Below are 24,768 nucleotides of genomic sequence, written 5' to 3'. Positions count from 1 at the left end.
TCTCTTTGGGGAACACCTGCTAAAACCAAGTCATTGGGGGTCAGTAGGGGAAAAAAGTGTCCCTTACATTGGTAGCCAGTGGAAAGAGAGCTCCCTTAACAGTGGTGGTCACAATGCCACCCATACAGATAGCTAAAAAGATCATCGTTGTCCTGTAGTTGCCTCTGCCAAGTGGCACTGGCCCCGGAACTATACAGGCACCATCAAATAAGAAATCAATCAGCCATAGGTCAGGGAAATCCTGCAAACCTCTGGAGGGTTCCACAAAACCTGGTTGAGAATTGCTGGTCTAGGGTTATAGCGGCACTATCTAGAGCCAAAATCTGGACATCCATTATAACATTATTTTCTTCACAGGAGCTGTTGGACAATGAGGATCATGCTCAGGTGGAGAACTTAAAAAAGACCCTGAAAGCACAACGCCAGAGAAGGAAGAAACCGGTATGTTTTATTGGGGATGATCTGCAGGGGTCCAGCATAGCCCCGGATCAAACTATAATCCACATTTAACCACAAGGGAACCACCACATTCCTGTACAATTCACATGCGATTCAGTGCGGTGCTATTTTGAGCCCAGTGCAGACACCTTTTTGGGAGCCGCACCGCAACCCATTCGCATGGTTGATTGATTGGTATCATGAGATCTGGTGCAGACAAACCGCACTGCGTTCGCGATGCATTTGGGGTTTTAGTCATTTTGTATTGGCACCCGCAGTAGATCGCAAACCGTGTGATTGCAATGCGGTGCTGGAAACACACAGAGATTGCTGCATTTCCCATACTGCATATGTGTGAACCTAGGCTTATTCCCACTGCAGTAAAAAGTAGCTTTCTGGTGTCTTCCTTTTACATAACACACATCTCCACATTGCAAAATATAATTTTTTACAATGTTATTAGTGATGAATAACCACAGTGCCCAGACTACATGAGCAATGACTGATCACGGTAGCCAAGAAATCTGTAGTGTGAGATATTACTGAAATTGGGCTCCATTTACAAAAGCAGATCGCATGCAGTATTTAGGTGTTTTCCTAAATACCGCATGCAATCCTGAAAATGTCAATTCACTACTTCTTTATGCGGTATTTATTGCAAAAACGTATGGCAAATACCGCATAAAACAGGAGTTAAAGTCAATTCACAAAAGGAAAAAAAAATAAAAATGCATGCGGAAAATAAGTACAGTAGTTGTCTCAAGATGCGATATTTAACCACTTAAGGACCGGAAGGATTTGCCTCCTTAATGACCAGGCCATTTTTTGCGATACGGCACTGCGTCGCTTTAACTGACAATTGCGCAGTCGTGCGATGCTGTACCCAAACAACATTTATGTGGCTTTTTTTTCCCACAACTAGAGCAACTAGACCCACAATTTTGAAAAACAATATTTTTTTATTTTTTGCTATAATAAATATGCAAACAAAAATAATGTAAAAAAACAAATTTCTTCATCAGTTTAAGCCAATATGTATTCTTCTACATATTTTTGGTAAAAAAAATCGCAATAAGCATATATTGATTGGCTTGCGCAAAAGTTATAGCGTCTACAAAATAGGGGATAGATTTATGGACTTTTTTTTATTATTATTTTTTTTACTAGTAATGACGGTGATCAGCGATTTTTAGCTGGACTGCGACATTGCGGCAGTCAGATCAGACACTTTTGACACTTTTTTTGGGACCAGTGACATTTATACAGCGATCAGAGCTAAAAATAGCCACTAATTGCTGCATAAATGTCACTGGCAGGGAAGAGGTTAACACTAGGGGGCGATCAAGGGTTAAGTGTTCCCTAGGGAGGTGTTGCTAACTGTGGGAAGAGTGTAGTGACTGGAGGAGGAAACAGATCGCTGTTCCTAATCTCTAGGAACAGCAGATCTGTCCCTCTTCGCATGACAGAACAGGGATCTGTCTGTTTACATTTACAGATCTCCGTCCTGTCTCTCTCAGGATCATGGGTGACTGGTTGATATCGCGGCCGCCGGCCACGCACATCAGCTCGGGCATCGCACCGCGGGCGCGCGCCCCCAAGAGCTCTTAAAACTGCTGACATACAATGACAGCGATTCGCCCAGGAGAGCCAACCTGTCGCATGGGGGTTCCCCTAAAATTCCATATTTGGTGGGGGGACCTCACTTTAAGGATGCAGCGGCCGCTCGCTCCTTAAGAACCAGCTATTTACAGTGTTTGTTAAGGAAGTCAGCTACCACCGTTGGTAAATTACTACAGGCTTTCACTACTAAAATACTGCTTGTCTTCATAAAATAGTGCATGCGGCATTTTAGTAGCGATTTTTTTTTTTTTTTTTTTTTAGTACCAATGCCAAAATTTTTTTTTGAAAAACACTGTTCGGTATCTTACAGCATACTCTGTTAGTCATACTGTCAGTCACCGCTCTCTGCTCTGCCCCTCCAGCACTCACTGGAGCACCGGACAGTGGAGGGGGCGGAAGCAGCTGGCTCAGGCTCCCAGCGGCTTGCTAAAATACCACTCAGGCATCTGAACAGATCCCGACATTATTGTGGGGATCCCTGCAGAGCCTGGACTGGTTTTGTACTGTCAGCCGACAGCAAACTTTAGCCCACTGTCGACTGAATCTGGGTCACAGCATTGTACTTGGTTCTGCAAAAGAGCTTTGGGCATACTTCTTCAAGCAAACAGTTTAGATAATGAAAGCAAATACATAAATAAAAGCGAAGTATGGGTTTTTTTTTTGGCCTTTTCATACTTACCTAGGTGGATGCAGCAGCATCAGACCGATTCTGCATCTGTCCCCCGCCGCCTCTTCACTGAGAACCGAGCCACTGAACATCGTCGATTCTCGGTTCTCTCAACTCCCCGAGTGGAGAGCTGCTGTCTATCGGTCAGCATCTCTCCTTCTCTGCTCCTCCACGCTCATTGGAGCGCTGTGCTATGAAGGGACAGGGAGTGGCTGTCTCATCAACTCGCTGAGAGGCTGAGACTGCCATCTGTCCAAGCAGCTGAAGGATCCAGACTTCCTTATGCCCCGTACACACGATCCAATTATCGGACGAATGATCGTCCATTTTTTTTTTTTTTTGCATGCTAATCTCACGTTGAATCTGATGAGTTTACTAAAGTCACGTAAATTCCCATACGACAGAATAAAAATTCGGAAGTGATGTAATGTGTTGCAATGCATTTGTATCTGGCATCGTACGAAAAAATTTCCGTGCATGTCTGATAGAATAATATTGGATGAACTGTCCTGATTGGCTCTTGAAAGCTCTGTACTAACGATCCGATAATCGTACGATCGATTCAAATGCGGCATTTTTTATATGATTTTCGGATCGTATGTAAGTCGGGATGACGCGCTACTTGGACTGATCTTGGTGACGACAGCAGAGAGCGGACTTCAAGACCACTGTCTGCTGAAAACAGATCACAGGAGTGCAAAATGAATTGCACTCCTGTGAGCCATAGGGGAAGCCCAGCCTAAAAAGCTCAGGCTGGACTTCTCCTTTAATTATAATGGAAAAAAAACTTTTCTCACTTTGTATATTCATAGCTCTTCACAAATGTCAGTTTAAAGTAATAATATTTATAAAAAAAATGTAATACCAGTCAGTGCAATGATTATCTGGTGCTTTGTGTCACAGCTGGAAGACAATGCTGGAGATGCAGCGGATGGCGGGGAAGATATCGGGAACGTTACACGCGGGCAGCGCAGTGAGTACAGCCCCCAGGTTATGTTCTGGAATGTTTGGCATTCATAAACCATTGACATTTTGGATGGTGATTTTTGCAAACATTGAAGCTAGACAGTCAGAGAGACCTTGTGGAGTGATGGAACTTCAAGCAGAGAGGAATGGGATACTGGCTTTTGAAGGACATTATTAAACATGTGTTTTGCAATAAAGCAGCATATTTTTTCTTTTATAGGCAGTCTGCAAATGATCAAGATCATATCTAGTGAATGCAATAGATCCCTTTAATGCCTGCCCTTAAATAATGTATTTTAATTTGGCATGTTGGCTGCAGTGCAACTTTAAGAAGGCCTCCACCCAAAGCTTAGTTGGTTTTGGGTGAAGTAGGGTTGGAAATTGACACCTACTGGTATTACCCATTTATTCTGGTCTGGGATGTGTAATTTCTGGCAATCTCCTCATTATAATGCATACACTCAATGAGCAGATACTGGGCCACCCAAGTGCGTGTTCCATAGGGAGGAAGTCCATTTTATAGGCAGTACTTTTCTTAATAGAGGAGCTCTGTGTGTAAATATCTTGACCAGCTCAGTATAGAAATCCCAGCAGTTGTTTTGTCCCTGTCAATAAAGTTCCACAAATGGTGATGGTGCATGTTGTGATTTGTTTCTATAGTGAGCTGATGCTGCTCTGCAGGGGGGGCAGAACTGCCCATCTGACACCACACTTGGTGGCTGGCCATACATGTTCAATCCACAACACTACCTGCCTGGAGTTTGCATGTTCTCCCTGTGCCTGCGTGGGTTTCCTCCGGGTACTCCGGTTTCCTCTCACACTCCAAAGACATGCTGGTAGGTTAATTGGATCCTGTCTAAATTGGCCCTAGTATGTATGAATGTGAGTTAGGGACCTTAGATTGTAAGCTCCTTGAGGGTGTAGGGACTGATGTGAATGTACAATGTATATGTAAAGCGCTGCGTAAACTGACAGCGCTATATAAGTACCTGAAATAAATAAATAAATCCTCTTGTACTGTTGTCCAATTTTCTTTTAAATTTACCTTAAACTATGTAGTGCAAGGGCCTGCCTAATTGAATACAATTATGGTGTAGCAAATAATTCTGCGCTGCCCAAAAAGGAGAGCGGCTAACACAGCAAATAGGATATGTGCAGTAATAAAGAAACGAAAAAGTGGTGGTGGTGTTTTCTTCACTTCAAGATTTCACTTGTTCACGGTCATGATCTTCATATGAAGTTGTTCATATATATGGGACTCACATCATTTAATTTTGATGTTTTTTTCATTTTGGAAGTTTGATGATGCACCAGTCCTTAGTATACATATGATTGCAGATGTTTCACCTTTCATATTAGCACTACACTTTTTTGTTTCTTAATTGAATACAATTGAAAGTTGTTTAGTTTTGACCTCTATATTATATGGTTTTTGGTAAACCTAAAGGAAAATTATACACGTATGGCCAGCCTTAGGCTAACTTTACACGGTTGGCAGAGGATCGGTAAAAACAGGTAGTTGATCTGTGCTTTTACCACCCCTGACCAGCTACTTAAAGATTAGCTTGATGGCCACTCAGGTCCACTCACATTGCCGTAATTCTCCATAGTGTGACGCATCTTACCCAGTATGGCATGTTTTTAGGTGGCGCCACTTGCCAAACGTACCCGTTGAAGACAATGGAATACAGAAAGGAGTTCCAGACCAAAATCACATATGAGTCCAAGATCATTTTAATTGTTAGTAAAAGAGTTATATAAAACCAACCAATGTGTTTCAGTAGCAACACCTCTCCCCCTTCATCAGGGCTCAGCACATCAAAACTTGTGACTTTACAGATCTATATTAGAACCAGTATTGAACTCTCTTCGTAGAGGAACGACCTGACAGCAGCTGCTGAATAGCGATGGAGTCTCTCTCGCTGCTCAGCAGCTGGTGTCAGTTTGAGCCCTAATGAAGGAGGAGTGGTGTTGCCCATGTAACGCATTGGCTATATATATAATATGATATGATATGATTTTCTTTTACTAACAATTAAAACGATCTTGCACCCTTTATCTGATTTTGGTCTGGCGCTCCTTTCTGTATTTTTATGGTTTAGAGTAATTGTTGGGTGCCCATTGTCTCACCAGTGCTATTGAACTTCTTTGAAGTTTTCTTTCATATGAATTTACATGCAAGTCTAAAAGTTCCCAGTGCCTCTTTGAAGATGCTGTTCTGGAGTACATTGAAGACAATGGGACCACTCCACAACCGCGTAAGAAGCGCTTGGCTCGCTGGTGTGGTGTTTCAATGTAAAATCTCATTTGGGACTGAAGAAAAACCAGCCATTCAGGCGGCAGCTGTGTCACCTCCTGAACACCTGCAGACCACCACTCAACCACCTTTGAAAAGCAATTCTTTGTGGATTGGTTTTCAGGGGGATAGTAACTTCCGCCACCGGTGTAAAAGGGGACTTAAAGTGAAACTGTCGAGGCTTGCTGCATTCTTAGCAAGTACCAAAATCTTTATGCAAGCCTTTGTATCACTCTTCAGAATCATTCCTGATTTTTAACACTGTCTACAAACCAATGATAACCCATCTGCAGCCAGAGTCTGCACTCTCATTTCCTTCCGGACAGCATGGAGGAGTGGGGTAGAGAGCCAAGACATTCAGTTTGAGGCCTTTATTTAGGGCAGTGATGTCCAACCTGTGGCCCTCCAGCTGTTGCAGAACTACAAGTCCCATTATGCCTCTGTCTTTGGGAGTCATGCTTATAACTGTCAGCTGCTTGCAATGCCTCATGGGACTTGTAGTTCCGGAACAGCTGGCTGGCCACAGTTTGAGCACCCATGAAAAATTGCACTTGAGCAGACATTACCGGTTCATGGCCGGTGTTGTTTTGTTCACTTTAAAACTGCTTCTCGTCCCATACAAGTCTGTAGGAATTCAAAAGCAGCTGAAGCAGTTCAAATGCAGGTCATACAAAAAAAAATGGCAGCCACCCCAATAACTAGCCTTTGCAATAAGATGCACATGGAAGGGCAACGCACATCATAAATTAACACAATTTCCTAGCACTGCCTCATTTCCTCATCACCTGTGTGCACACAGTTGCAGGGTGCTTGCAGAGTGGCCCTATTCACTTGAGCGGGTTGTGTACCACCTGCCAAAAGCGACGGGTATAATTCCCACCGCGAAGCAAAGCATTGCGCCCGTGGCATGTGTATACCCTGGCCGCTGCCTTTGCAGTTTAAAGGGGATAGTGGTTTGGGGGGGGGGGGGGGGCTGTAAAAACGGGTCTAAACCACAGGGTTTCACTGTCTCTTAACTGCTAGTGTGGACGAGGCCTTAAAGGTGATCTCTCTTACTGTTGTGTCTCAAGACAGAAAATAAACAAAAATCCCCTCAATAGGACCCAGGCTTTTTATGGGATTATAACCTTTCCATACTTTATCCAAAACTAAAATCAAATGTTTTTGACTTTTATACAGTATAATTAAAAGATTGACTTTGGAAACCTGAAAATTCTCTCATGCAGTGCACTGTAATGCCCCGTACACATGGTCGGACTTTGTTCAGACATTCCGACAACAAAATCCTAGGATTTTTTCCGACGGATGTTGGCTCAAACTTGTCTTGCATACACACGGTCACACAAAGTTGTTGGAAAATCCGATTGTTCTAAACGCGGTGACGAAAAACACGTACGTCGGGACTATAAACGGGGCAGTGGCCAATAGCTTTCATCTCTTTATTTATTCTGAGCATGCGTGGCACTTTGTCCGTCGGATTTGTGTACACACAATCGGAATTTCCGACAACGGATTTTGTTGTTGGAAAATTTTATCTCCTGCTCTCCAACTTTGTGTGTCGGAAAATCCGATGGAAAATGTCCGATGGCGCCCACACACGGTCGGAATTTCCGACAACACGCTCCGATCGGACATTGTCCATCGGAAAATCCGACCGTGTGTACGGGGCATAAGTGTTAACTGCTCCTTTAGTCTTGGGGGTGGTAAAAGTAGTTTTGCTCCCCTGCATTATTTTGATGATGTCAGGACATTACTGTGCTGGAGCAAGGGGAAAAAAGACGCTGTGCGGCCTGGTTTATGAGTATGGAGGAGCGAAGGATCGGGTAAGTAAGTACTAATCAAGCAGAGCCCTACTGCAAGGGAGAATTTTCAGGTTTCCCCAGGGTTAAGCTTTAAACTGTTTGTAAAGGTTAGTTTAAAAAAAAATAATAATAAAAATAACAAACATGTTATACTTGCCTGCTCTGTGCAAGGGCTCCTCCTCCTCCTCCTCCTCTGGGTTGTCCCGCTGGCGCTCCTGGCTCCTCCCCTTCATCTGGTGCCCCCACGGAAAGCCGATTTCCACGGGGGCACCCGTGCGGGCTCGCTCCTGAGTCCTGCTGCTGTGTCCATTGACTTGCGTCACCGGATTTGATTGACAACAGTGGGAGCCAATGCCTTCTGCTGCTATCAATCTGTCCAATGAGGACCGAGACAGCGACTGGAGCCGCTGGGCTCGTGCAAATCGCTGGATCGGATCGGGCTCAGGTAAGAAAAAAAGTGGGGGGGGTCTGGGGGGAGCTGCAGCACAGAAGGTTTTTCAACTTAATGCATGGAATTCATTAAGCTGAAAAACCTTGAGGGTTTGCAACCACTTTAAGATAAAAGTATCTATCGCAGTTCACATCTAACAAATGTAGTCTGGAGCTGTAAATATGGGATTTTCTCTTAGCAGTGATTGTGTCTGATTCTGGTGGCCAGCACAGGAATGTTTGTGGGGTATAAACTGGCCCTCGTTTGCTGTACAAATTGTTTACTGTTGTGTATTGTGCACAGGGCCTTTCCATTTAAAAATATGTACGGCCATATTTTACACTGTAATTGCATGTGGAGGCTTTCCAAACCCAATTTATTATGTGTGAGGGATAAAATATTACTGTAATACTGATGTAATTCCATGTTATAATTCACTTGTGTTTTAAGTTACTATAAATAACAGACTCGGCTCTGTGTCTGTGTTTTCTGCAAATGTTTTAGGTTTGCCTCCGCTAAATGCTTCTATGACAAAGTCCGTTTCTGTTGAGTCTTCTATGAGGGAGCGATTGAGAGAAAAGCTTAAAGCTGGAAGGGTTAGTACAATTCCATGTCACTTTCTTTCTTTTATGTCTTAAAGCTGTGTGTGTGTGTTTTTGTGTGTGTGTTTGTGTTTGTTTTTTTTTTTTAATAAAAATAACAAACACACTCCCACGCCCCAGGATCCAGCGATGTCCTCCCCCGACCCCAGCTCTTTGCCGGTCTTCAGGTGCAGGTGCCGGCATCTTAACTGTGGGCAGCTGACTGTGACTCCTTGTGGCTTCACGGCTGGCTACCCACTGCGCATGTGAGTGTCACTGCACCTCCTGTATAGTCCTGCAGTCTCCGGGGACCTGTGATGTCCCATGAGACTGCGGGGGATGGGGGGAACCCGAACTTCTGCTCAGATCGCCACGACAAATGTCAAAATCAGGTACCCACTCCCACCCCGCCCAAAAAAAAGGACTACATTCCAATTATGGGAGAGGAGGGGAGGAGCAGGAGAGGAAAGAGGAGCTTCCCCTTTTTTGTAAAGTTCCACTTTAACCAGCCCTGTGTTCCTATAAAGGGGATCCAAACCTTTTGTAAGTTATGTGCCTAAAGATGTTGGTGCTTACACAGGGTTAGGACTTCCTCCTCGATCCCATATGACTGTGTTCATGCCCGGCAATTGGCTGCTTAGAAAAGGGAACAAAGAAAGGAGGTCACATGATCCCCCATACCCAGAAGCACCAGATATTTCTGAGGATCAGGGGAGCACAGCCAAAGTGAATATCAGCAGATGTGGGGGGGACATTGTTTTTTAAGAGAACTTGAATCCACAATGTAACTACTCAAGATAAAAAAGTAAAACACACTTAATGCTACTTTAATAAGTGTTTAAAAAAAAGTCTTACTGTAGATAAAAAAAAGTATAATATTTATTTAAAAATTTGTCCTGTTTAACATGACACTCACATTTTGATTCTGGTACAAACCATTGCAAAGATATTTACAAAAGAAATAAAGGCCATGGTATGTGTTGCACCCAAATGTAGTAACATGGTGCCAAGCAGACCCCCTCCACCCTCAAAACATCCCCCCCCCCAACCATGTGCAGGGGTTCTTCTCCCCTGCAGCAGCTGTCAGATTCAAAATAAACACAGCTGTGCATGGCTCTGCCTGGACTTTAGGAGCTTTGCTATGCGCTCGTGATCCATTGATTGCAATTGCAATACTCTGCAAGCTCATTTGCAAAAAAATGTATAAATGCACATTTTCATTTCGGCAAATATACAGTGCATTTACTTATTTTATCTTTATTTTCTCCAAAAGGTGGACTTAGCCTTTATGCAACAGTATTAAAAAACAAAACAAAAAAACAACAGGAAAAAAAAAAGTTTACGTATTAATGGTTTGAAAAATAGAAATAAAAGAGAAAAAAAACAAAACAAAAGAAAATTAAAAGCCAAAGGGAGAAACGGAAAAGGGATTGATTAGGGGAAACTTAGGGTTAATGGGGTAAAATTTGAATTATATTCTTATTTACAAACTTTTTTTCTTTTAATTGTAAGGTTGCTTTAACTGACGGCATAAGCAGATCCAAGCTCATCTCTTTGCAGGAGAATGAAAAAGTAGTAACAGAAGTATACTGTAGATCTCACTTTGTATCGCTCTGTTTTGCCCCTGAACAGTGTTTATAAACACTGTGTCAGAAGGTCTGTTTTTGACTGTCTGTCTGCACAACAACTTTGGGCTGTCATTGTGACAGCCTGGAATTGCAGACAAATGTGAGGGGAATGGGGGACGCAGTTGCAAAAAGCCTGAGCGTTCTGATCATGAAATGCTTCTTGGCATGTGTAGCAGGTTCAGTGTTCACATTTGGTTTACCTGATCACTTTCATTACACACCTAAAAAAAATATACCTGTGTGTGTATGTATGTATATGTGTATGTATGTATGTATATATATATATATATATATATATATATATATATATATATATATATATATATATATATATATATATATATATATATATATATATATATATATATATATGAACCGCAGTTCCCTTTTACCCTGCCACAAATAATGATTATACATCATGGAGAGTATAGTTCTAACTGCTTTAAAACATCTTTTTTTTCTGACTCTCTAAATGCATGTACCAATGTTTAATCGCGCTCACTATAATAATAATTACCTACTGCAGAAGTTGATGTGTTCTTGGCTCACTTCATAATGTTTGTTTTACACCACAGTCCAAAGCTGAAAGTATCCTCCAGCAGGAGTCCCCGGTTGTTTCACCACGAACCTTCACCAGATCTAAACCAGCAGATACTGTTACAAAATTTGATGAAGAGGTAAGTACATACAGACCAGCTATAGTTTTCATTGTCTTCACTGTCATGCCATGGGGAGTTATCGATAGTTATCAAGAGTTATCCATGCACTGCTGTGCTTTATGCCCTGTACACACGAGCGCAATGTCCGACAGAAAATGTCCGACGCGGAGCTTTTCATCGTATATTCCGATCGTGTATGCCCCATCGGACTTCCTACATCGAAAATTCTGACGGACCTAGAAAGAGAACATGTTCTACATTTTTCCGACGGAACCAATTTCTATCGGGAAAAACTCTTGTCTATATGCTGTTCCTACGGACCAAAAACGACACATGCTCTGAAGCAAGTACAAGACGGAAGCCATTGGCTACTGGCTATTGAACTTCCATTTTCTAGTCCCGTCCTACGTGTTGTACATCACCGTGTTCTGGATGGTCGTAATTTGGTGTGACCATGTGTATGCAAGACAGCTTGAGCGGAATTCCGTTGGAACTCCGGCGGAAAAACCTTCAGAGTTTATTCCGACGTGAAAACCGGTCGTGTGTACAGGCCATTACACTTGACTTGTATCAAAATTCTCCAGACTGAAAATGCTGCTGTTCAAAGGTTTCTGCTTTACTACTTCATCCAGAATGCAGACACTCTAAGATAGGATCATAAAGTGAAATAAAGGAAATAAAAAGCCTTAAAAAAAAACTGATACAGCCACCACATCTACGGATTTGTAAGCTACAGTATATTACATTTTAATTTTTTTCATTTAAGACTTGTGCACAACAACCTGTGCTCGCAGATGCGTACCCGTGGTTGTACATTGTGTAGTGGCGGTGTGATGCGCTCTAACCACTTTTACTTTTAATAAACTTTTATATGTCACAAAATAACACATACAGTGCCTTAAAGTATTCATACCCCTTGAAATATTCCACATTTTGTCATGTTACAACCAAAACCGTAAATGTATTTATTAGGATTTTATGTGATAGACCAACACAAAGTGGCACATAATTGTGAAGTGGAAGGAAAATGATAAATGCCCTTCAACATTTTTTACAAATAAATATATGAAAAGCGTGGTGTGCATTCGTATTCAGCCCCCTTTATTCTGATACCCCTAACTAAAATCTAGTGGAACCAATTGCCTTCAGGAGTCCCCTAATTAGTAAATAGAGTCCACCTGTGTGTAATTTATTCTCTCAGTATAAATACAACTGTTTTGTGAAGCCCTCAGAGGTTTGTTGGAGAACCCTAGTGAACAAACAGCATCATGAAGGCCAAGGAACACACCAGACAGGTGAGGGATAAAGTTGTGGAGAAGTTTAAATCGGGGTTTGGTTATAAAAAAAAAGAAAAATATCCCAAGCTTTGAACATCTCACGGAGGACTGTTCAATCCATCATCTGAAAATGGAAAGAGTATGGCACAACTGCAAATCTACCAAGACATGGCCGTCCACCTAAACTGACAGGCCGGGCAAGGAGAGCATTAATCAGAAAAGCAGCCAAGAGGCCCATGGTAACGCTGGAGGAGCTGAAGAGATCCACAGCTCAGGTGGGAGAATCTGTCCACAGGTTAACTACTAGTCGTGCACTCCACAAATCTGGTCTTTATGGAAGAGTGGAAAGAAGAAAGTCATTGTTGAAAGAAAGCCATAAGAAGTCCGCTTGCAGTTTGCAAGAAGCCATGTGGGGGACACAGCAAACATGTGGCAGAAGGTGCTCTGGTCAGATGAGACCAAAATTGAACTTTTTGGCCTGAAAGCAAAACGCTATGTGTGGCGGAAAACTAAGACTGCACATCACCCTGAACACACCATCCCCACTGTGAAACATGGTGGTGGCAGCATCATGTTGTGGGGATGTTTTTCTTCAGCAGGGGCAGGGAAGCTGGTCAGAGTTGATGCGAAGATGGATGAAACCAAATACAGGGCAATCTTAGAACAAAACCTGCAAAAGACTTGATAATGGTGCAGAGGTTCACCTTCCAGCAGGACAACAACCTAAACCTACAGTCAGAGCTGCAATGGAATGGTTTAGATCAAAGCATATTCATGTGTTTGACTGGCCCTGTCAAAGTCCAGAACTAAATCCATTTGAGAATCTGTGGCAAGACTTGAAAATTGCTGTTCACAGACGCTCTCCATCCAATCTGACAGAGCTTAAGCTATTTTGCAAAAGAAAAAAATGGGCAAAAATGTCACTCTCTAGATGTGCAAAGCTGGTAGAGACATCCCTAAAAGACTTGTAGCTGTGATTGCAGGGAAAGGTGGTTTTACAAAGTATTGACTCAGGGGGCTGAATACAAATACAAATGCACGTCACACTTTTCAGATGTTTTTTTTGTAAAAAATTTGGAAAACCATTTATCATTTTTCTTCCACTTCACAATTATGTGCCACTTTGTGTTGGTCTATCACATAAAACTCCAGTAAAATACATTTACGTTTTTGGTTGTAACATGACCAAATGTGGAAAATTTCAAGGGGTATGAATACTTTTTCAAGGCACTGTATGCTGTATTTTTTGCAGCGCACACCTTTGCTTTGAGCCTGCATTGATCTATGCAGATTAAAACAGTTCAACAGACGTGGTGTGAACAAGTCTTTTAAGTTAAGAAAAAGCGATCCCCAACTGCACACTTTATGGCTCCTCATATCAGTTTTATAGAATCCTTTTTTTTTTTTTTGGCCATCCCATGTCCTTTCTCAAACTGACTAAAAGATGGAAGTTTATGCATTCATTATCACCAACTTATTATTCTCAGTGTTGTACTATAAAAAAAAACAAAAAAAAAACCAGTAGCATCTGCCTCCCTTTAAAGTGGAACTTTACTCTCTCAATAAACATTGACTATTTTAAATTCCTATGCTGCTAGCATTAGTAAATAGATAGGGAAGTATATCATATTTTTACTTGTTATTTTTTTTTAGTTTCTGACTTCAGGGCCTATATATATATATATATATATATATATTTTTAGCAGAGACCCTAGAAAAAAAAATGGCGGTCGTCGCAATATTTTATGCCACACTATATTCGCGCAGTGGTCTTTCAAATGCAATTTTTTGGGGAAAAATACACTTCAGTGAATTAAAAAAAAAAAACGAAACAGTAAAGTTAGCCCAATTTTTTTGTATAATGTGAAAGATGATGTTATGCTGCGAGAATCGTGATCTTTATTCTAAGCAAAAAAATTGTGATTCTCATTTTATCCAGAATCGTGCAACTCTACTCTCCTGCGTGCATTCCTAAGCAAAGGGCAGATGGATTCCAGGAAGTGAATGTTACATGAATCATCTGCCCTTACTCAAGATGGCAATGGCCAGAAATGCTAGGGTGGTGATTTTCAAAATGATTTCTCAACAGAATAAAGCATGGAGATGTGGGTGGATGGATGAGTTTGCTTTGAATATTAAAAGTGAATTAAAGCGGAGTTCCGCTGAATTTTTTTTTTTTTTAAAGTCAGTAGCTACAAATACTGCAGCTGCTGAGTTTTAAAATATGGACATATGGACAAATATGGCTGATGATTTAGTCCTGGTCAATCAACTAAGTTTGATAGAATCTGATCAAAACTGAGTTGATCAAGCAGGACAGAAAATTATTGATCGTTTTGCTTCAGTCGACAGCACTGAGATGCCTTGTTCATGAAAACGATCCTAATTTGATCAATCGGCTTATGAGATTACATGGTGGAAACAGAGATGCGATCAATAACATACAAAGATATCTTAGCTGTTGATCAAAACCCACTTCTCTGTGTGTGGCATATTGATCAAATGTGTTATTGGTTATTGATTTTTTTTTTTTTTTTTTTCCTTTCTGGAGAAATTGATGGAAAAAGTAATCATTTGTTTATTGAATTGCATAACGTTACCATGAAGGTTACATATGAAAGATAAGCTTGCTGGTATAATGTTTAAATGGTGTGTGTGTGTGTGTGTGTGTACAAGTGACAGTTTGAGCAAAATTAGGTCCAATTCAAAATTGCAAATGGGACCGTGTGCGATTACCTGTGGGAGCTGCAGTGAGGTTACACCTATTAGCTGGGGGAGGAAGCCCCATTGAAAGCAATAGGAGGTTGACAGCTCATGGAGCGATTACCTGTGAATGCTCGGCCCTGGAAAACAGACAGACTGCGCCCAGGGCCGAGCATTTCCAGGTAATTCATACTGGAGCAATTACATGCGAGCGGCTGCAGGAGCTGTCAGTCTCCCATTGCTTTCAATGGGGCTTTGTCCAGCAGCTAATTGCTGGGAACCCCCACCAGTGTGAATGGAGCCTTGGACTGTAAATTCCAATTGAGCAGGAACTAATGTGAAAGATATTCCATGAAGCACCATGTCAGAGCTATGGAAAATAAAATTTCAATACTGTATATGCTTATGTCCATACTGGCCGGTTTTCCTACCTTGTGTTCCATAGCAAGAAGTTGAAGCACAGCTGCAGTCCAGAGTAAGGTTCCGTGATGCCATCAGGACAGTTCAGGAATCTCATGTAAGCCAATCTCTTCCATTTTGTGTTTCAAATGTTCCATCGTAAATGAAGCTTACTGTTTTCATAAGAAACTTTTTATCTACCTGTGCAAAGGAATTTTCTCCAAAGTGTAGTAACTTTATGAAAGTACAAAGAGCAGATAAAAAAACAAAAATAATTTGAATCATATCTAGTTGTCTTGGTGTGGACTGGTCACATAGGGGGAGATTTACTAAAACTGGAGCAAACAGAATCTGGAGCAACTGTGCATAGTAACCAGTAATCAGCTTTTAGGTTTTATTGTGAAAGCTTAACCAGATGCCCGACCGCCCCACGTACATTTACTGCGGCAGGGTGGCCGCTCTGGGCAGAATCATGTACCTGTACATGATTCTGCACTTCTGGGTCTGGGGCACGCATGCGCGAAGCCGGAGACCCGCCCGCTGTGATTGGTTCCCTCCATGTCCAATCAGTGGGTCTGGCGGACGCCTATGTAAACAAGGCAGATCGCCATTCTGTGACAAGGGAAGGCTGTGCTCCTGCTAAAAAGGGACACAGAGCTCCGCCTTCCCACAGTGCAAGCACCCCCCACACAGTTAGCAAGCACTCCCTAGGAACACATTTAACCGTTTGAGCGCACCTGATCTTAACCCCTTCCTTGCCAGTGTCATTAGTACAGTGACAGTGCATCTGTTTTTAGCACTGATCACTGTGATAGTGTCACTGGTCCCCAAAAAGTGTTAGTTAGGTGTCTGATTTGTCCGCCACAATATCGCAGTCCCGCTATAATTTGCTGACCTCCTCCATTACTAGTAAAAAAAAATTGAAATACCGTATTTATCGGTGTATAACACGCGCCCCAAGTTTAGGAGGGAATTTTAAGGAAAAAAACTTTTTAAGGAGAAAAAAACTTACATTTAAATTGCCATCAATGCAGCCTTAACGGTGTCCATCTGCAGCCTTGTTGTGTCATTTGCTGCCTTGTTGTGTCATCTGCAGCCTTGTGTCATCTGCGGCCAGTGACACTGCCGTTATGGCCGCCGAGACTCTCGGCTGCTTTCGGCTCCTCTCGGAGCCCTGTGGGCGGAGCCGAGTGCCGCCGACATTCATACATAGCCGAGTGTACTCGGCTACGTTCGGCTAGCTCCGCTCACAGTCACACCCAGTCCCTGTGTTATGTCCATCTTAGGGCGGGACTGTGAGCGGAGCTAGCCGAGTATACTCGGCTATGTATGAATGTCAGCGGCGATCGCTCCTCCACTCACAGTCAGCGGGGGATTGGCGGGCATCGGCGTATAACACGCACCCGTGATTTTCCACTGATTATAAGGGGGAAAAAAGTACGTGTTATACGCCGATAAATACGGTAAATAAAAATTCCAAAAATATATCCCGTGGTTTGTAGACGCTATAACTTTTGCGCAAACCAATCAATATACACTTAATGGGATTTTTTTTTTACCAAAAATATGTATTGGCCTAAATTGATGAAGAAATTCGATTTCTTTTAAGAACAATTATTGCGTATGTTTTTTTTTTTTTATTCAAAATTGTCGGTCTTTTTTTTGTTTATTGCGCAAAAGAAAAAATAAAAACCCAGAGGTGATCAAATACGACCAAAAGAAAGCTCTATTTGTGGGGAAAAAAGGACATCAATTTTATTTGTGTACAGCGCCGCACGACCGCGCAGTTGTTAAAGTAACGCAGTGCCGTATCGCAAAAAATGGCCTGGTCATGAAGGCGGGTAAACCTTCCGGAGCTGAAGTGGTTAATTGAATAAACTGATGTTAGAAGCCGATTGAGCAACATGCAGAGCTGCACTCCAGTTTTAGTAAATCAACCCCTAAGTCTTGCTGTAGGGTGACGAGGTGCAGCATTTTTGGAGGAACTAGGTACCTGCCCCACCTACTGTATACTCAAATGTTTTGCCTGTCATTTCTATTTTAAATGGAATGGGTTGTTTTTACAAGGTGAGGGTTTACATATACTTTAATACCTTTTTATAGGACTATCTTTGCACATCAGGAATACTACATAATTCCAGAAGGGAGGGATTCGACCACAGGAGAGTATTAGGTAGGGTGGACCATTGTGCAGGGATACTGTAAGATGCTTCTGAATACAGACAGACAAATAAAGGGTAGTGTTTAGTAAACTGTACCATGGAGTGGAGGGTCCTGTCACCAGTAAACAATATTATGCAAAGTCTCAAAAGAGGATGTTCTAGCAGCCTCAGTTGCTGTGCACGCATTCGTTGCACTAGGGTTAGGCCAGTCATGTACATTCACAAGTTGAGAAGCTAGATAACAAGCATAGAAATTTGGAAAGGCCAGTCCCCCTTTTTAGGTGAAGGGGTGAAGGACACTAGGCTGTCCTAGGAGTTTTTTCTGCCATAGAACTTCAGAACATAATGGGGTTGATTTGCTAAAACTATATAGTGCAAAATCTGGTGCAGCTCTGCATAGAAGCCAAACTGTTTTTTTTTTTGGCAAAGCTTAATTGAACAAGCTGAAGTTAGAAGCTGATTGGCTGCCAGGCACAGCTGCACCAGGTTTTGCACTCTCCAGTTTTAGTAAATTCACCCCATTGTGTCTATCTGTTTGAACAATGACCTGGGCAGTCAGCCAGTATATAAAGCAATTTAGTTAGAAATATAATTTTGATTATATTCACTCCTAAACTTCAGCTTTAAAGTACATCTGTCAGCCCCCTAAGTGATTGTTGATCAGTCATTCAACTATCTCATGTGTCAATAGGAACTTGCCGGAGGTTGTGGGAGCAGTGATAAACACTACCACTGAATTTTGCAGCTTACGGCAGCTTGGGATTTCGGGTTGGCAGACTGCAGAACAGAGCAGCAAAAGCGAACCACAGACCCCATTAAGTTGCCTTCTTTACAGTGCTGGATGTTGTTCTATAACCCAAAGGGTATTAAAGCAAACATGTGGGCTCTCCTTACCTGGCAAAGCATCCCCAGGTTCTTAGAACAGGCAAACACAGATTACTTTCAGAGTACCCTGGAATTCCCAGAACTTACTAATATGCAGATTGTGACTACCGATGGCAGAACCCCTGGTCCTCTTCCTCCTCCTCCTCAAACTGCTCCACCCCACCTCAAAGCACAAACATGTACACTTTCTTATTGGCCACTGAGGCTTCTCTGGAGTATCCAAATTCCAGTTTTACTTGTAAGGGGAGCCCATGGTTTCAGCTTATGTAATATTAGCCTAGAGCTTTCTGTATGGCTCCCACAGGTCATAAGTTGTCAAAAAAAATGCTACATTTTGAGTAAGCCAAAGAGGTTGAAGGTTATGTAAAGCAAATTGGTTTGGTCTTCTTCAGGTCCCTGATGGAGCTCCCACTGCAGATAAATCGTACAATTTCTTCACGTTTAACTTTGATCCTGATCCAGAAACAGACGAAGGAAAGGACCAGGAGAAAAAGGTGGAGGCTCAAAAGGATGATGCGGGCGAGTCTAGCTCTAGAGTGGAAGAAGAGGAGGCAGAGGAAGCAGAAGAAGGAATGGTATAAATGTCAAAGTCGTCTAATATGAATAAAAAGGTCCTGACATTTGGAGATAGGGAATGCTGGGCATCCTCAAGGGTTGGGAGACAGGTCAGCCGAAAGCTTTATTGAGTAAAATGTAAACCATGCACATATATATAGTTAAATTATACTGTATGCCTTCAAGAGTAAACAAAGATTAAATACATACACTATTTTGCCAAAAGTATTGGGACACCCTTCCTTTACACGCACATGAACTTTAATGGCATCCCAGTTTTAGTCCAAAGGGTTCAATATTGAGTTGGCTCTCCCTTTGCTGCTAGAACAGCTTCAACTCTTTTGGGAAGGCTGTCCACAAGGTTTAGGGTTGTCTTTTGGGAATGTTTGACCATTCTTCCATTTGGTCAGGTATTGATGTTGGATAAGATGGCCTGGCTCACAGTCTCTGCTGTAATTCATCACAAAGGTGTTCTATTGGGTTGAGGTCAGGACTCAGGCAGGCCAGTCAAGTTCCTCCACCCCAAACTCGCTCATCCACACTAAGTTGCCAAAAGTATTGGGCCACCCCTCCAAATCATTTTGTAGAGTGGGGATTACATACCTCCCAACTTTTTGAGATGGGAATGAGGGGCACCTATCAGCAAAAGTATGCAGGCATAAGACACACCCCTTGCCACGCCCCCCTAAAGGAGAATTGTACCAAAAAAAAAAACAAGATTGGTTAAACCCACAAGTGTTTTTTTTTTTTACCACTAGTATTCCTTTATATTGGCATTTGGAATTTACAAATGCAGTAATTTAGAAAGCAGAGCAAAATGAGGGACAAATGAGGAGGAAAGAGGGACAGAGGGACATTCCTCAAATCAGGGACAGTCCCTCGAAATCAGGGACAGTTGGGAGCTATGAGATTATGGTGTGGGGTTTTTTTCCGGGCTTTGGCTTGGCCCCTTAGATTCAGTGAAGGAAACTCTTAAGGCGTCAGCATACCAAGGTATTTTGGACAATTTCCTGATCCCAGCCTTGTGGGAACAGTTTGGGGATGGCCCCTTCCTGTTCCAACATGACTGTGCACCAGAGCACAAAGCAAGGTCCATAATGACATGGATGAGTGAGTTTAAGATGGAGGAACGTGACTGGCCTGCATGGAGTCAATGCGATAGGACACCTTTGGAATGAATTAGAGCAGAGACTGCGAGCCAGGCCTTCTCGTCCAACATCGGTGCCTGACCTCACAAATGCGGTTCTGGAAGAATGGTCAAACATTCCCATAGACACACTCCTAAACCTTGTGGACAGCCTTCCCAGAAGAGTTGAAGCTGTTATAGCTGCAAAGAGTGGGCCAACTCAATGTTGAACCCTACGGACTAAGACTGGGATGCCATTAAAGTTCATGTGTGTGTGTAAAGGCAGGCGTCCCAATACTTTTGGCAATATAGTGTAAATCACAGTATGATTAAATAACAAAAGGCTTAATCATTAGTAGCGCTGTGAAACAATATTATCAAATAACATAACAACTTTGAATAAAATAAACGACTATCTAAGGGAACAAACGTCCTTGAACACACTAATGCTGCGTACACACGGTCAGATTTTCGGGAAATGTTCGATGGAAGCTTGTTGTCGGAAATTCCGACTGTGTGTAGGCTCCATCGGACATTTTCCGTCGGAATTTCCGACAAACAAAATTTGAGATCTGGATCTCAAATTTTCCTACAACAAAATTTGTTGTCATAAATTCTGATCGTGTGTACACAATTCCGACGCACAAAATTCCACGCATGCTCGGAATCAAACAGAAGAGCCGCACTGGCTATTGAACTTCATTTTTCTATTGTTGTACGTCACCGCGATCTTGACGTTCGGAATTTCCAACAAGATTTGTGTGATTGTGTGTATGCAAGACAAGTTTGAGCCAACATCCGTTGGAAAAAAAAACATGGATTTTGTTGTCGGAATGTGTGATCGTGTGTACGCGGCATTAGTGTTGCAAAAAAAGTGAATATTCCAAAAATGATGTGATCAGTCCAAATGATTCCGTTTAAAAAAAAAAAAATGTGACATGTCCACTCTTTATCCTCTTCCAGCAAAATGTATCACCAGTGCAAATCCAGTAAACGCCACAACCTCAACCCTATCCAGTGTGACTCACCAGATTAATTTGCCTGTCATGTTTCAGATAGGCAATTAAAGCATTAGAACAGCATCTACGCAGTCTGATTCCACATCTACTGTATCTCTTCATCACCTCTCCGCTCACAATAGACCAGTAATCATGTAGAGAAAAAAAACGCCTCCAATAGTGCAGTAAAACCAAAACTAACATTTTATTTTGCAATAATAAAGCTCACCATAATACTTCTTGCATTGTAGCATGCACTATAAATCAAATAAACCATAACTGATAGTCATATAGAAGCCGCAAGCACCCTGCCAGCTGCTTAGATTTCACCACCATGCTCAGCCGAGAGTCTGACGACACTTCCAGTTACAGCACTTCAGTCTACGTCACTTACTGCTCACGCCCAACAGCATCCCGACATTTTTCATCTTAACCGACTTTTTCAAGTGATCTCTTGAAAATAATGTTGTACATCATGTTATTTTGTACAACACTGTGCCTGTTCTCATACTAGCCTTTGGAAGACTATCTTGCTACACTGAAACACTTTGGTACTTTTCTTGTTGTTTGAAAATGTAAATTCTGGCCTGTATCTCAGGGCAGATATTTGTAATCCTAACAGAAGGAGCTGAGGCTTCAAACATACTGCATAGGGCTTAGGGCAATGATGGCCAACTTTGGCACCCCAGATGTTTTGGCACTACATTTTCCTCGATGCTCCTGCCCTTTTGCAGTGAAGTTGAGCATTATGGGAAATGTAGTTCCAAAACATCTGGGGTGCCAAGGTTCACCATCACTGGCCTAGGGTGTGCAAAAGGTTATGAAAATAATTTTCTTTACTGGTTTATAGATTTCATTCTGTAATACGACTTAACTAAAAAAAAAAAGGAGCAGTAGTTGAGTAAGATTCATCAGCCCCTACATCTGTAGCGGCAATGTGCCGGGGCAAGCACTTCAGAACCCCTTTGCTTCCAATAAATTGAATCTATAAGGATCATTAAAGTCGGCTTTAAGCTTGCCAGTCTGTCAGTAATTCCAGGATTGCCCCCTTTAATTTTAAAGATTTTTATTGAAAAATTTTCACAAAATAAAGAAATAAAAAAAAGAAAAACATACAGTTGCATAATTCAGAATACAATGAAATCCTGAAATAGCTACATGCTTTTTTGGACAAAAACGAACAGAACAATAAGGATAAAACTGAAGATTTGGTAAGTTAGCAAGACATTGAAAAGCTGAATAAGAGTAATAATAAACCAAAATAATAGAAAAAAAAAATAAGGAAAATATTAGAACGTTACCGAAAGATAATCCTAGGAATCATAAGTCTGGACCTAGTGTTCAGGACAGAATAGTCGGATGGGACTCCCCACCGCTCTAGAAAAATACCATGTATGAGTGTATATTTTAAGGAGAGCCCGCCAGGATCTGCCGGGGCCCACACACACTACCCCTATAGGATCTGACTGTAGGTGTGATAAGGGTCCTCCCAGCAGCCTTCGCTGTCTCCGGTAATGGGAGGTCCTAGAGGAAGGGCACTATGGTGGTGCACACTTCCTCCAGGCTCCTGAGTAAGGGAAAATCAAGATTAACTAGCGGTGGTGGAGTCTCCCCGACGTCCCAACCCATCTTATCCCGGATCAACCCATCCGATGGGATTGAGAGGGCTAAATTTTCCAGAAAGGGCCTGAGAGACTAAGAAAGACCAGAGAGAAGACAGAAAGAATGAAGGAGAGGGGAGAGCAGAGAAAAAGAAGAGTGGAGAGTTGATCAGTTTAGAGTATGAGCAGGTCCAGCCGTCGGTCCCGTCCCCGGTATTAAAGCTATATTACAGAACGTGGCCCAAGGTTCCCATATTGCATAAAATTTTTCCATGTTGTCATTAAGCTTAGCTACTATTTGTTCCTGAGCCATTATCCAAGACACCTTTTTACAATGCTGAAGAGCCACCGTTGTTTTTTTCCAGGCCTTTGCTATAGTGATTTTTGCTCCTAACAGTACAAAGAAAACGAGGTCCTGTAGAGGTTTAGGTGAATCTGGGATGGTGTGATTGAATAAGGCTAAGTAGGAGCTGGGTCCAACTGGTGACTTTACTAAATTGCTAATGATTTGGAAGATTTTCCGCCAGAAAGATCTGATCCGTGGGCAGGTCCACCAAATATGTATCATGGTCCCAACAAGCCCACATCCCCTAAAGCACAAAGGAGAAGTCCCAGGATAGATCAAAGCTAATTTAGAGGGGACATAGTACCACCTGGACATAACCTTTATATTAGCCTCGATAAGGGAAATGTTACAGATACCTTTAAAAGAACGAGTCCAGGACCTGAACCATACTGTTGGCTGCCATGATTCACCCGAGTCTTGTTCCCAGGCTCTCGCGTAGCTCAGCTTGTCCAGTCTCGTCTGTAATGCTTTGTAAATTAGGGAGATGCCCCCCTTCTGTTCTGAGAAGTTGGAGACCCAGTACTCATAGGGGGTAAATGAGGGAGGTTCAGGTCTAATGATCCAAATGGTATTTAGGAAATTAGATATTTGTGTTTATCTAAAACTTTCCGATATGGGCATTTCAAGCTTGTTAATACAGTGGGATAAAGTAAGGGGACCAGTTTGGGAAAAGAAGTGACCTATACGGTAGAGACCCTTATCTGTCCACCATCGGAAGGCCTGAATATTTAATCCTGGGGGGAACTTAGGGTTATGAAAAATGTGTGATAATGGCTTTAGAGGGGATATGAGAGAGGAGTTTTTTAATAGTTTAGTGCTTAAAGAGATGGAGGGTGATAGGGTAGGAGCCATTATAGCCGGCCTTTGTTTGGGATCACACCATAAAAGGAAATCGATGGTGTTGAGGGGTGTTGCCCACCTTTCCATAGAGAGCCATTCTGGTTTTGGGCCCTTAGAAAAGGCTATTGATATTTGGGATAACTGTGCTGCCTGATAGTATCCCCAGAGGTCCGGTAATCCCAAGCCACCCTGTGATTTCAGGCGTATCAGTATTTTAGATGGATATCTATACCCCTTGTTACCACAGACAAAGCGGATTATCTCAGATTGGAATTTCCCTAAGAAGCTCTTCGGGAGGGGAATTGGCAGTGAACGAAATAAATATAGAAGGCGAGGTAGGAGAGTCATCTTCACGGCATGCACCCTTCCCAGCCAGGACAGACCACATCTTGACCAATATTGAAGATCCCCCTTACACTTTGCAATTAATGGGGGATAGTTGGCTTTAAATAATTCCTTAATATCCGGAGTCAAGTATATCCCCAAATAGGGGATAGCCTTCTGGGCCCAGGAGAACGTGAAGTTATTTGAGAGTTGTGAAAGTATTTCGGGCGGTAAAGAAACATTTAGGGCCGTGGATTTGGACATATTGACCTTTAATCCCAATATACCACTAAAAGAGTTTAGCACGCCAATTATAACTGGTATTGAAATTAGCGGAGAAGTTATGTAGAATAATAGGTCATCCGCGTACAGGGATTGCCCCCTTTAATTACATATGAAATAAAACAGTTGGGTTAACTACATAATGGCAGATTGGCAGCTTAATCCAGCATGATTACAGTGCTC

At 42.2% G+C, this 24,768-nt stretch overlaps 1 protein-coding gene across 1 annotated transcript in view; it reads left to right on the top strand.

Annotated features, from left to right (window-relative positions):
- The window catches only part of CC2D2A (coiled-coil and C2 domain containing 2A), a 165,496-nt gene that overhangs the window by 13,199 nt on the left and 127,529 nt on the right, over window positions 1–24,768 (top strand). The window contains exons 2-7 of the mRNA XM_073609863.1: window positions 358–441; window positions 3,629–3,698; window positions 8,724–8,815; window positions 11,004–11,105; window positions 15,513–15,584; window positions 18,906–19,088. Coding sequence (XP_073465964.1) covers window positions 358–441; window positions 3,629–3,698; window positions 8,724–8,815; window positions 11,004–11,105; window positions 15,513–15,584; window positions 18,906–19,088 — 603 coding nt within the window. The remainder of the gene's footprint in view (window positions 1–357; window positions 442–3,628; window positions 3,699–8,723; window positions 8,816–11,003; window positions 11,106–15,512; window positions 15,585–18,905; window positions 19,089–24,768) is intronic.

This window comes from Aquarana catesbeiana, linkage group LG01 (genome assembly GCF_042186555.1).
Source record: "Aquarana catesbeiana isolate 2022-GZ linkage group LG01, ASM4218655v1, whole genome shotgun sequence".
Taxonomy (NCBI): Eukaryota; Metazoa; Chordata; class Amphibia; order Anura; family Ranidae; genus Aquarana; species Aquarana catesbeiana.
Note: the sequence above shows the minus strand (reverse complement) of the source record. Positions and strands in the feature narration are given on the sequence as shown.